Source organism: Hyperoodon ampullatus (assembly GCF_949752795.1).
Source record: "Hyperoodon ampullatus genome assembly, chromosome: 15".
Lineage (NCBI taxonomy): Eukaryota > Metazoa > Chordata > Mammalia > Artiodactyla > Ziphiidae > Hyperoodon > Hyperoodon ampullatus.
The window spans coordinates 14826619-14838967 of NC_136928.1; the positions used below are offsets into that span (position 1 = coordinate 14826619).

The window sequence follows — 12349 nt, forward strand, 5'->3', positions numbered from 1 at the left end:
CAGCCCAGAGCTGGGTCTGGGGGTCTGCTCCCTCCTGTGGGAGCCTGGGGGCCACGCATCTCTTTCCTCCCCAGCAGCCAGAGGTTCCGCCTGTCCCCAGCCTCCCAGCAGCTGAGGGCTCATGCTGCTGCCTCGTGTTCTTTCCCCAGGACTCCCCCGAGGCAGGCGGGGAGCGGGAGGAGGAGCAGGCCTTCCTGGTCAGCCTCTACAAGTTCATGAAGGAGCGACACACGCCCATCCAGAGGGTGCCCCATCTCGGCTTCAAGCAGAGTGCGTCCCTGGGGTGCAGGCAGGGAGGGGGGGCGCCCGGCAGGGGACCCCCACCCAGGCAGGGCATCGGGGAGCTCCTCCGTTTTGGGTGACCCTGGACGCTGCCAGTCCACGGGGGTTGCACACGGAAAGGGTGCCCCCCTCCAGGCACAGGGCTGGCAGTTGGTGGGGCTGGATTTCCATCCTCACAGGCCACTGGGCCCCCAGTGCACGGGGCATGGCCTGCCTAGCCATCCCAGTGGCCCTGTCTGGGTACGTGCTGGTTCTGTGCCTGCCTGACAGGGCCAGGGGGACAGGCTGCTGGCTACCCCCTCCTCCTGCCAAGACTGAGAGTGGCCCTGCCCTCTCTTTTCTCCAGTTAACCTATGGAAGATCTACAAGGCCGTGGAGAAGCTGGGGGCCTATGAGCTGGTAAGGACAGCACCTCTGAGGCCTCACCCTGCTGCATGTCCTGGCACATCAGGCTGGGGGAAGAGAGTGAGCCCAACAGAGCTGCCCTTGCCCCTAGACAGGAGGACGAGGCAGCGTCCCAAACCCTGCCCTTTCACCAGTTCCCCTGTGTGCTACGGGGAGAAGGAGGGACCCGCCTTGCCCGCTGCTACTTTGCTGCTCAAAGCAAGATTTCCTCTCTTTCCCATCTGTTCTGTCCTCGTGCTTGGAAAGCTGCTTGGGCCAGCACTCGGGCGGCCCCTGGGCGGGAGACCTGGCTGGCGGCCAGGGGAGCCCCCTCCAACCTCGCCGCCCCACTGCTGGAGAAGCAGCTGCAAAACTGCATCCAAGTGGGGACCCCGAGCTGTGAGGACCCCGCGGCCAGGGGGTGCCCGCCGGCCATGCCTTCACGTGGCATCCTTGCAGGTGACTGGCCGCCGCCTCTGGAAGAACGTGTATGATGAGCTGGGGGGCAGCCCAGGCAGCACCAGCGCGGCCACGTGCACGCGCCGCCACTACGAGAGGTACGGCCAGGCCCCCGGGTCACAGGACCTGGGCCTTCACCCCCCAGGGTTGGACCAGCAGGGCCCTGAGCGGGGAGAGCAGACTGCAGTCTTCCTGGACGAGACGAGGGACAGCGCGGGCCCCCATGGGTTGTCTGTGTGCTTGCCGGGCAGGGGTGTTCGCGGTCTAGGACTGGAGGAGGCCGGGTGGGACTGGAGTAGGCCGGGTGGGTCTGGAGCGGTGGGAGCCTGCTGCCAGCCTGGCCTCCTGGTCAATGTGCCCGGTTCCTCCTCAGGTTGGTCCTCCCATACGTGCGGCACCTGAAGGGAGAGGATGACAAGCCCCTGCCCCCCTCCAAGCCCAGGAAGCAGTACAAGATGGCCAAGGAGCCTCGGGGGGATGACGGGGCCACTGAGAGGCCAAAGAAAGCCAAGGAGGAGAAGCGGGTGGACCAGGTGAGCTCTGAGCCCAGCTGGGGCCACCAGCTAACCCTGGGCCTCCTTGTGCCCTGCCCCTCACAGCGCCCTGTACCTGTCCTCACCTTGGCCGCAGGGCTCCCTGCCTAGAACACCCAGAACCTCCTCTGAGGGCAGCACTGGTGGGTGCGATGGGTGGGGTCTGAACTCCAGTTTGCACCCCGTTCACCAGTCCCTATGTCCTGACCCCAGGCTGTGTCTATTCAGAGGATGGGACACCTTTTGAAAATTTTGCACAAAGGTGCTGGAAGGGCAAGCAGAGGTTCCTGGGTGCCCCCTTGGGACCTTGCTGTCACCAGGTCCCCAGGTCAGGGTGCATGGCTCACACCCAGCCCTGAGGCCTGGCCTTTTCTCTCTTTCCAGATGATGCCAGGAAAGACCAAAACAGATGCCCCTGACCTGGCAAGGCTTCCTAGCCAGGAGCCCTCCAAGGACGGCATGGAACAGCGAGGCCCAGCTCCTGGGCCCTCTCTGCCCTTTGTGGGTGCCAGCGGCTGCCCGGAGGCCTACAGGCGGCTTCTGTCCAGCTTCTACTGCAAAGGGACACATGGTATCATGTCACCACTGGCCAAAAAGAAGCTTCTGGCCCAGGTGAGCAAGGCGGAGGCCTTGCAGTGCCAGGAGGAGGGCTGTCACCACGGGGCAGGTGGGGAGCCCCAGGCACCCCCAGCTATTCGGCCCCTGGAGACTCCCCAGAGCCCAGGAGGGCCGGCTGAGAACTCCAGGCACCGGCTGACGCCTCCGGAGGGAACACGGGGCCCTAGTGGCAGCCTCAAGGAGGAGGCTCAGGTGGGCCCTCGCCCGTCGGCCCCCATCTTCACTGGCTGCTTCCACGCCTACCCCACCGAGGTGCTGAAGCCTATCAGCCAGCACCCCCGGGACTTCTTCCCCAGTCTTAAAGATGGGGTGTTATTAGGGCCTCCTAGCAAAGAGGAGGGGCTGCCAGCCAAAGAGCCCCAGCTGGTGTGGGGTGGGGATGCCGACCACCCCTCTGCATTCCACAAGGGCGGCTCCAGAAGGGGCGGCCCCTACCCCAAACCCAAAGCCTGCTGGGTGTCCCCCATGACCAAGGTCCCTGCCGAGAGCCCCGTGCCCCTGACCACCTTCCCAAGCAGCCCAGGCCTGGGCAACAAGCGCAGCCTGGAGGAAGAGGGCTTGGTCCATGGCGGCAAAAAACTGCGGGCAGTGTCTCCCTTTCTTAAAGAGGTGGATGCCAAGGAGTGTGGGACCAAGTCTGTGGGGCCCGACTTGGCCGTCTCCTGCCTGCTGGGCCCGGCCTTGGGGCCCACCCTTCCAGAGGCCTACAGGGGCACCATGCTGCGCTGCCCGCTGAACTTCGCCGGCACCCTGGACCCCTTAAAGGGCCAGGCCACACTCCCGTTCAGCCCCCTGGTCATCCCGGCCTTCCCAGCCCACCTCCTGGCCAGTGCAGCACCCTCACCCATGGCCGCTGGCCTGATGCACTTCCCCCCTGCATCTTTCGACAGTGCCCTGCGCCACAGACTTTGCCCAGCCTCGTCTGCATGGCACGTGCCACCTGCCACAACCTATGCAGTGCCCCACTTCTTCCACCTCAACACCAAGCTGTAGGCCTGAGCCCGCAACACTGTGTACAGGGTCTGACTCAGCCTGGGATGGGTAGGCACTGCCAAGGGGCTCTGGGCTGGAGCCCACTCCTCAGGAGAACTCAGCTGTGCCTGATGCAGGGATGCGCCCTCGGCTTGGGAGCCTGGCCCACAGAGAGACAGTGAGAAAAGTGGGTTTATCTCTTGAGGAGGCAGCCTGAGCCCAGGGGCTGGGGGCCCAGTGGTTCCAAGGCCTTGGGAGAAGACGTTAAGGCTGACAGCTCCCAGCCGGGGCCCCAGAACAGAGGCCAGGGGCAGGGTGAGGGGTCGAGGGGCCGGTTAGCAGCGTGAGTTATCCAGGCTGCCTACGGAAAAGCCAATAAAACACCTGTGAATCCACGCAGCCCTGAGGTATGTGTGGCGTGGACCTTTGCAAGGGCAAGGTGGGGGCATCCTTGCGGGTGGCGCCTCCCACAGGCTGACACAGGGGAGCCAGGGAGAGGGACCTGCCCAGCACCTGCTCGGGCCTGGGATGTCATCACCCCAATGAAGAGCGGACCCAGAGCCAAACTCAGCTTTCCACTCATACCTCAGCAGGCTGTGCCCTTCGTCCTGCGCCTTCAATCCATTTGGCTAGTTGCGCCTCAGGACAGCTGCCTTTTGCCTACCTCATGGTACAGATGGGGGCCTGAGGCTGAGAGAGAGCTGGGGACTTGCCCAGGTTCCCCAGCAGGTAAGTGGGGGACCAGAGCTGTGCACTCAGGCGTGACTCCAGTGCTCTGAGCTAAGCCACAGGGCCTGGCTGGCGGGATGCCCTGCAGCACCCCTGGGGGCTGAGGGTGTGAGCAGGAAGCGCTGGTCCGCCCTGGTGGTAGATACAGACTTGTCGGGCTGCTGCTGAATCTTCCCGGTGAGCCCCCCGCTTCACCCCCAGCCACCTGCCACACAAGGGGGTGAGGCACAGGAGGTTCCTACTGGGGGCACCTGGAGGGAAAGAGAGGGGCGAAGGGGCTGCAATCTTGGCCTGCGGCATTTGCCTTTTTTCAGATGTGGTTGCTTCAGGGGCTCAAGCCCTGCAGCCTAACGTCCTCCTTCCTACAGGCTCTGCCTGGGGAGCAGTGTGCCCCCGCCTGTCTCAGTGGGAGGGGTGCCCCTGTCAGAAGCACTGCTTCCCTCCCTTCCTCAGGCTGCCTGTTCTCGGGAGCCGGGCACAGCTGCCTGCTGAGCTTCATACAGGTTCCTGGAAGGGCAGTGCCACTATTGGCCTCAGGGTCCTGACTTCTGGCATCAGATTCATCAGCTGGCGATGGGGTAGCTGGCAGGTGGTCACCGCTGTTGTGAATACTCAGGCTCTGCAGGGACACGTCTGGATTCCCCTCCTTTGGGGAGAAGCCAGGCGCCAGCCCAAGTACCCTGAGCTCCCGGCTCCCGCAGCACCCACGTGCTCCCATCCCTCTGAGCCTCTGGAGTCTCAGTGGTTGACGAGGAGCAGGGAGAGGACCGAATTCTCTGGCCACCCTCCCTGCAAGTGCCCTGGGTGCTGGGCTACAGGTCTTCGGGGTCAGACCCCCTGGATAGGGGCATCTGCTGTGTGGGGGGCCCTGCCTGATATGGGGCAGGGTTGCTGGGGTCCCCTTCATCTGCAAAGCCACAGCGGCCTCACCCTGGCACAGAGGTGGGCTGGTGGCCTGGCAGCAAAATTTGAGCTCTGGTGGCTCAGAGCCGTGATGGTGGCGCCCTCTGGAGGCTGCTCTGGGAAATACTCCTTTCCATGTGAGTATCTTCATGCTGAGCTGGTTCCCGGGCGGGGTGGATGGGTGGGGACGCTGTGGCTCTGCTTGGGCATCAGCAAACACCAGGGCTGAAAGTGGACGTGCTTCCTGGAAAACCTCTGTGCCCTGTAGCTCCGGTGTGCTAGCTTTCCATGATTTTCCTCACTCAACTCCCGGGGATGGCACCATCCCTATTTACAAATGAAGCAGCAGCTCCGAGAGGTCCCATAGCCTCAGGTGCCAGGCTGGGCTGAGTGGAGTGCCTGGCTTGCTGGAAGGGCACCGTCTACATGCTTCCTGGCACTGCCGCCCTAGGCGGACAGGTGCACCCCAGGTCATCGTGGTTTTTATACTCTTTCCTTGGCGTCACCTGCCCTGTCCCAACAGTCCCTGACTCTGCCCTGGGGACCCACAGGCCAGCACCTGCCTTTGAGGCATAAACCATGTTTCAGGGTCTTTTTAGGACTCCTTCCAAACCATCCGTGGTGTTTGAGCTGTCGGCGGTGGTGAGCGGAGGCGACTCTGAAAGGGATGTCCCCACAGGCCCAGCCCTTTTCCCAGGGACAGTCTAAGTAGAGGCCGTTTGACAAACACAGTCTATTTCCAGTGGGTCTGTTTTAGGTGTTGGATGGACACCCCAGTGGACAGAACCTTCAAGTTTCTGCCCTCGTGGAGCTGACGCCCTATGGGGGAGGCAGTCAATTAAAAAATGAATAAAATACAGAGCATCAGGAGAAGTGTTGGGGAGAAAAATAGGGCTGGGAATGGGTTGTGCAGTTCTGTTATGGCAAACGTAACTTAGCATAACCTTTACCATTTTAACCATTTTTAAGTGTACAATTCAGCAGCACTGAGTACATTCACAATGGTGCGCGACCATCACCACTGTCCATTTCCAGGGTGTGGCGTTTTAAACACAGTGGCCAGAGAGGTAGAAGGTGGCATCTGAGCAATGGCTGGAGGAGGAGACAGAGGCTTCTGGGAGCTTCTGGGGGCAGAGCAGCAGGGATGGGGAGGATCAAGGCCCCCAGGGCAGGAGCAGGCACGTGTCTGAGGATCTGGAAGGCTACGAGGCTGGAGCAGTGTGAGCCCGGGGAGCAGTGGCGGGGGAAGTGAGGACGGCAGGGAGTGGGAGACCCAGGACACAGGTCCCTGTGGGCTCAGAGGACCATGGGCACCAGAGGAGGTGAGCTGGGAACACAAGGGGGCGGCTGAAATCACTTTGGTTATTGGGTGAGTTCGTGGGACTGAGCGGTGTGAGGGTGGGAGAGAAATCACTGGAGGAGAGGAGGTCGGGAGCAGAGAAGTTGAGTTGCGGGAGCCTTGAAACTAGCTGTCACTGCAGGCGGTGCAGAACTAAGATCCCGCAAGCCTCCCCGCCAAAAAAAAAATTAATTAAAAAAAATTAAACAAAAAATCAGCGCAAGTAGGACAGCAGCGGTTTGGGGCGAGGACTGCTGTCTGCAAGGACTGGGGAGGACACGAGGGTCTGTGGGCGACTGCAGCAAGGACACGGGGTGGGTGTCCTATTCTGGTGTGACTTTCAAAGCGGGGAGCCAGGGGGTCTGGAAGCAGGGGGTGGCTCAGGCCACTGTGGGTAGGGTAGCGTAGGAGGGGCTGCAGGGGAGTGGGCTCAGGGTGGGCACAGCCATGGGCTGGCAGTGGGAGGGAGGTACTAGAAGGGCTGGCTGGGAAGACCCCACAGGGCAGTGAGAGATTTCCATTTAGGCTCAAGACCAGAGGCTGCAGATGGTGGCCTGAAGATGTGTTTAGTTGGACCCATGTAATTGTAAAAAATGTTTTTGTAACTAGTTGCCAGCATTTAAAAATCAAGAGATTTCACATAAAAATTTGGGTATTGGGCTTCTCTTTAAAAATCAGAATTTCCGGACACATGGAGGTCACTGCCTGAAGCTCAGTGGTGGCTGCTGTCCTTTGGTCAGGGTATACCTGCCCATCTACTACAGCCCTGCTTGTCGCCAAGCCCGAGGGACCCAGCCTGGGTTGGCCACCCAGTCTCCCGAGGACACAGGCGTTTCCACATTCAAGCTGGAGCCCTGCAGCCGCTCAGATGCGGCTTTCGCTCTGTTGTCATAAGATCAGCCAGGCCTGCTTCCTAAGCAAGTAACTCCAAGAATGTCCTGCTGGAAAACTCAACAGCGCTTCCAGACAGGAGGGCAGGGCAGAATTGGGTCACTGCAGTCACCTGTGCAGTGTCCCCTGGTTTCCAGGCTGCAGGGGCAGGCGGTGATGGGTGGATGGGACAAGGGCACAGGTACCCCCCTGCCCAGCTCCTCAGGTATCAAAAGCCTTTGCCCCACTCTGGGCCATGTCAAGTGGAGCCATTGCCCAGCTGTGTTTGTGAGGCTGCCCAGGAGGGAAGGGGCCACTGGAGGGAGAGCAGGAAGGGGCTCCCAGGCAGGGAGGGGCTGCCTCCCCGCCTCCACCCCTTCCACGACCGACTGGGTGTTCGGCATTCCTACCACCTTCCTGGCCTGGTCACCCCTCCCTTGAGGGAGCAGCGGGTGGGGAGGAAAGATCAAGGAGGTGGAAGGCAGATCCCCAGCCCTGAGACCCACTCCCCCACGGTTCAGGAAGGATGCTCAGGCCCTTTGCTTGCAAACAACAGGAATGAGCTCCCACCCAGGCAGGAAAGAGCTTGCGCGGCTCACAGGACTGACTGCAGGGAGAGCTGACCAACCAGGTTGTGCGGGCACTGACCCTGCGCCCCTCTCCGGGGCACTGCCCTGAGCTGGCTCCCGCTGGCCCCTCTCTTCCCAACCCTGCATTCAACGACATCACGCTGGGAGCCTGAACGAGGCCACAAAGTGAGAGGATTCGCATCCTCCCCAAGCCGGTGCTCCAGCATTTCCCAGCACACCACTGCCATCTGGCTCAGCTCTGCTGCCTTCTCCCCCGGGGGTCTCAGGGTAAGGACAGGTTTTTCAGGAGAGAGAGTCTGATCTCAGGTCCTGTGCTTACCTGTGTTACCTCACAGGAAGTGTGTCTGCCAGGTAGACCAAAACAGTAGCTGCCACGCTGGTGACACCAGACGAATAGGGTTCACTGGGCCTCCATTTCCTCACCTGTAATATGAGTCATGGGCATTTAGTGAAAGTGCTTTGTAAACTAAAGTTATGGATGAATGTGAATAATCAACTCCTTCCCTGCACTTCTGCTTGGCCAGCCTGACCACCCCCCTGCTCAGCTCCTTACCTCAGGGCCTTTGAAATTCCTGGTGTACTGACCGCTGCTCTCCAGCCTGGCTTCTGACTCAGAGTCACCCTGAGCTTTGGATCCTGTCTGGTCTGGGACAAGAATGGCAAATCTGCTCCATCCCAGGTACCAGCTCTGATTGATGGTGGTTTGTCTGCGGCTCTGGGCTGACTCAGTGTGAAAGTGATATAATTGATTAGTAATGTCTGCCAAGGGCCCAGGAGAGAGAGGATGCTCACCTGCCACAGGGTTGCCATATGTATGCATGATGACTAGCTGGTGACCACCTGATGATGGGCTGTCTAACTTAAACTTAGGTCCCTGACCTCACTGCCACGTCTCAGCCGCAGGTCCTGTGCAGAGCTGTCTGGTTTCCCTCCCACATAAGCAATGGTTGTGGAGGAGCAGTGTTTGGGCTGGGAAGCCAAATCCTAGAAGCTTGGGTTGGACATCACCTGCCCATGAGCTACTGAGTTGAATGCCTGGGTAGTAATCAGGGAGGCAGCTTCTTGGGAGAGATCCAGGTAGACTGGCCCCAACCGTGCAAACAAACAAACAAAAAAGTCTTTCCACGTGGGCTGTGTGGAGAGAGATTATATCTAGGATCAACTCCAAGAGTAGAGTGGAACAATTCTAGCGTCCCTTGTGGAGTAACTGCAGTGCATTTGAGATGGCCTTGGGTACTGGGGAAGTCAGGAGATAAATTAAAAGAATCATTCCAACTTTGATCAGCTCACCGCCCTGCATAAACCTGGCCCATGCACTCCACTGCCCTCAAGTTAAACCCCAGATGTCTTAGTGTGGAAGGCTCTTTATTGGCCCTGCTTCCTCCCAGTCTCCTGACTCCCTACCCCCATGGCATCCCCACCCCCCAAGGCAACCTCTGTCTGGGCTGAGCCCTGAGGCACCACCTCAGCTCCCCTGCATGCCTGGCCCTCCCTCGGATCTGGAAGCACAGAAAACATTGATCTGAAAAACATTCTCTTCACAGCTCCCACTGTTCCTTCCAGCCTCGCTCAGAAGCCTTCTGAGGAAGACTTACTGGCTCAGGTACCCATGCCTTCATGGCATCCAGTGCTTCTCCCATCCTGCTGGTGCAGGACCTATTACAAGTCTGTACCTTCCCCCCAGACCACAGGCTCCCTGAGGGTAGTCAGTGTTTCCTGTTCACCACCAATCCCCAATCCTACCTACCTCCATAGGACAGGTGTCCTAGGCCCACCCAAATAATTATTATGGTACTTGTGCCTAGCAGTCAACATCAGGACCCTGTTCCCCAGCCGCCTCTGAGTGGTTCCCAGAGGGCTCTTACGTGCGCAGGAGCCATCCCCAGGTTATTTCTGGAGAACTGTTCCTCATCCCATCAGCCCAGAATGCTGGTGGCCCTGGAGAGGAGTGACCTGGGCCAACTCCCCACCTGGCTTTGGAGAAAGGATAGAACCAGCTCTTGACTACTGCTTCAGAAATATGGGCCAAGCCCCATCCCCTTCCCCCTTAAACACACACACACACACACACACACACACACACACACACACACACACACACACACAGTTGAAACTAGGCAGGGAGAGAAACAAGATTTTATTAAAATCTCAGGAAGGACAGAAGGGAGACACAACAAAGACACAAGCCATAACTGCTTCTTGAAGTTGCTACTCAACCCCATCCATGTGGCAGGTGTTGCTCCCAGCTCCCGATGCAGCAAAATGGAAATATATATCTATCTCACATGTCATTACTATTTTTTAAATGAGTATTTAGTAGTATTCCTTGAAGATAAGCAATAGGAACCAGCTGGGTAATTTAAGAAAAGGATGGAAAGGAGATGGTGGCTCATAAACGTGAAGGACTAGAATAGAACCAGGCCTTGGAAAGCACAAGTCAGATGTGTGCATGGGATGTAAGCCAATCATAACAATTCTGTTCCCCACTTCTCCAGTCTCCTGGCAGGTGGGAGCCATGACCCAGATCTGGCCATTGAGATCTGTTATGGACTGAACTGTGTCCCCCACTCCCCATTCAAATATTAAAGCCTTAACCCCCAATGTGACTGTATTTGGAGATAGGGCCTTTAAGGAGGTAATTAAAGTTAAGTGAGGTCATGAGGATGGGGCTCTAATTCAATATGACTGGTGTCTTTAGAAGAAGAGACACCAGATCTCTCCCTCCCTCTCTGTCTCTCTCTCTCTGAACAGAGGAAAGACCATGTGAAGATGCAGCAAGAAGACAGTCATCTTCAAGCCAGGAAGAGAGGCTTCATCAGAAAAAAAAAAAAAAGAAGAAGCAAAAACTGACAGAATTGAAGGAACAAATATTTCTATAGTAACAGAGACTTCAATACCCCACTCACAATAATAGATAGAACAATCGGACAAAAGTAAGGAAATAGAGGACTTAACACAATAAACCAACTAGATCTAACAGACATATATAGAACACTTCACCCAACAACAAGAGCATACACATTTTTCTCAAGTGCACGTGGGACATTTTCTAGGATATACCATACGTTAGGCCATAAAGTAAGTCTCAATAGATAGCAAAAGATAGATCTCATTAAAAGTATCTTCTCTTACCACAATGGGATGAAGTTAGAAATCAATAAGAAAATTAAAACTGGAAAATTCATAAATGGTAGAAATTAAATAATATACATTTAGACAACAATGGACCAAAAAAGAAATCACAAGGTAAACTAGAAAATACTTAGAGATGAATGAAAATGGAAACACTTAAAAACAGAACTACCACAGGAATTCCCTGGTGGTCCAGTAGTTAGGACTCTGCGCTTACCCTGCAGGGGGCACTAAGATCCTGAAAGCCATATAACACACCAAAACAAAACAAAACAAAACAAACTACCCTATGATCCAGCAATTACACTCCTGGGTGTTTATCCAAAGGAAACAAAATCACTATCTAGATATATGTACCCCCCCATTCATTGCAGCACTATTTGCAATAGCTAAGACATGGAAACAACCTAAGTGTACAGTGACAAATGATGATAAAGCAAATGTGGTGTATATACACAGTGGAATATTATTCAGCCATAAAAAAGAATGAAACCCTGCCCTTTGTGACATGAATGGACCTTGAAGGCATTTTGCTAAGTGAAGTAAATCAAACAGAGAAAGACAAATACCATATGATCTCATTTATATGTGGAATCTAAAAAAACCCCAAACTCAAAGACACAGAGAACAGATTAGTGGTTGCCAGAGGTAAGAGATAGGGGGTGGGCAAAATGGGTGAAGTTGGTCAAAAGGTACAATTTTCAGTCTTCCAGTTATAATTATATCCTGGGGATATAATTTACAGCATGGTGACTATACTTAACAATACTGTATTGTACATTTGGAAATTACTAAGAGAGTAAATCTTAAAAGTTCTCATCACAAGGAAAAAAAATTTGTAACTGTGTGTGGTGATGATATTAACTAAATATCACGGTAATCATTTCATGATATATACATATATCAAATCATACATTGTACACCTAGAACTAATACAATGTTATATGTCAATTATATCTCAATAAAAAAGGAAAAATATATAAAACTTTGAAAAAAACCCCAAGAAAATGAAAACATGATATAACAAAATCTATGGGACACAGCAAAGGCAGTGTTAAGAGGGAAATCTATAGTTATAAATGCATTAAAAAAGACAAAATCTTAATTAGGAGCATGGGATTAACAGACACACAATATATATAAAATAGATAAGCAAAAAGGATTTATTGTATAGCACAGGGGACTATATTCAATATTTCATAATAACCTATAATGGAAAATAATCTGAAAAAATATATATAAATGAATCACTTTGCTGTACACCTGAACTAACAAATACCGTAAATCAACTATACTTCAATTTAACCTCCCCACACACAAAAAACAAAACCCCCCTCAAGATCTTAAATCAACAACTTAAGGAACTAGAAAAAGAAGAACTAAACCCAAAGTTAGCAGAAGGAAATGATAAAGATTAGAGCAGAGATATACAAAACAGAGAATAGAAAAACAAAAGAAAATCAATAAAACCAAAAGGTGGTTCTTGGGCTTCCCTGGTGGCGCAGTGGTTGAGAGTCCGCCTGCCAATGCAGGGGACA

The 12349-nt window shown here is 55.0% G+C and overlaps 1 protein-coding gene across 3 annotated transcripts; it reads left to right on the forward strand.

Moving 5' to 3' along the window:
- The first annotated feature begins 200 nt into the window (after positions 1 to 200).
- On the forward strand, positions 201 to 3392 carry ARID5A (AT-rich interaction domain 5A). Of its 3 annotated transcripts, XM_079720496.1 has the most exons (6): positions 201 to 270; positions 629 to 681; positions 796 to 885; positions 1126 to 1223; positions 1499 to 1658; positions 2043 to 3392. In XM_079720496.1, exons 1-6 carry the CDS (start codon positions 216 to 218, stop codon positions 3267 to 3269), a joined length of 1683 nt encoding a protein of 560 aa, XP_079576622.1. In that variant the 5' UTR covers positions 201 to 215; the 3' UTR covers positions 3270 to 3392. The 3 variants fall into 3 exon arrangements, with proteins under 3 accessions (XP_079576622.1, XP_079576621.1, XP_079576623.1); XM_079720495.1 differs by lacking the exon at positions 796 to 885 and having other exon boundaries at positions 934 to 1223; XM_079720497.1 differs by lacking the exon at positions 796 to 885.
- Positions 3393 to 12349: the final 8957 nt, after the last annotated feature.

Bases quoted from the DNA above. Each gene is read 5' to 3' on its own strand.
- ARID5A (XM_079720495.1), top strand. From the start codon at position 216: ATGAAGGAGCGACACACGCCCATCCAGAGGGTGCCCCATCTCGGCTTC. The intron at 271-628 runs GTGCGTCCCTGG...TCTTTTCTCCAG, and splicing joins CCATCTCGGCTTCAAGCAGA to TTAACCTATGGAAGATCTAC. The intron at 1,659-2,042 runs GTGAGCTCTGAG...CTCTCTTTCCAG, and splicing joins AGGAGAAGCGGGTGGACCAG to ATGATGCCAGGAAAGACCAA.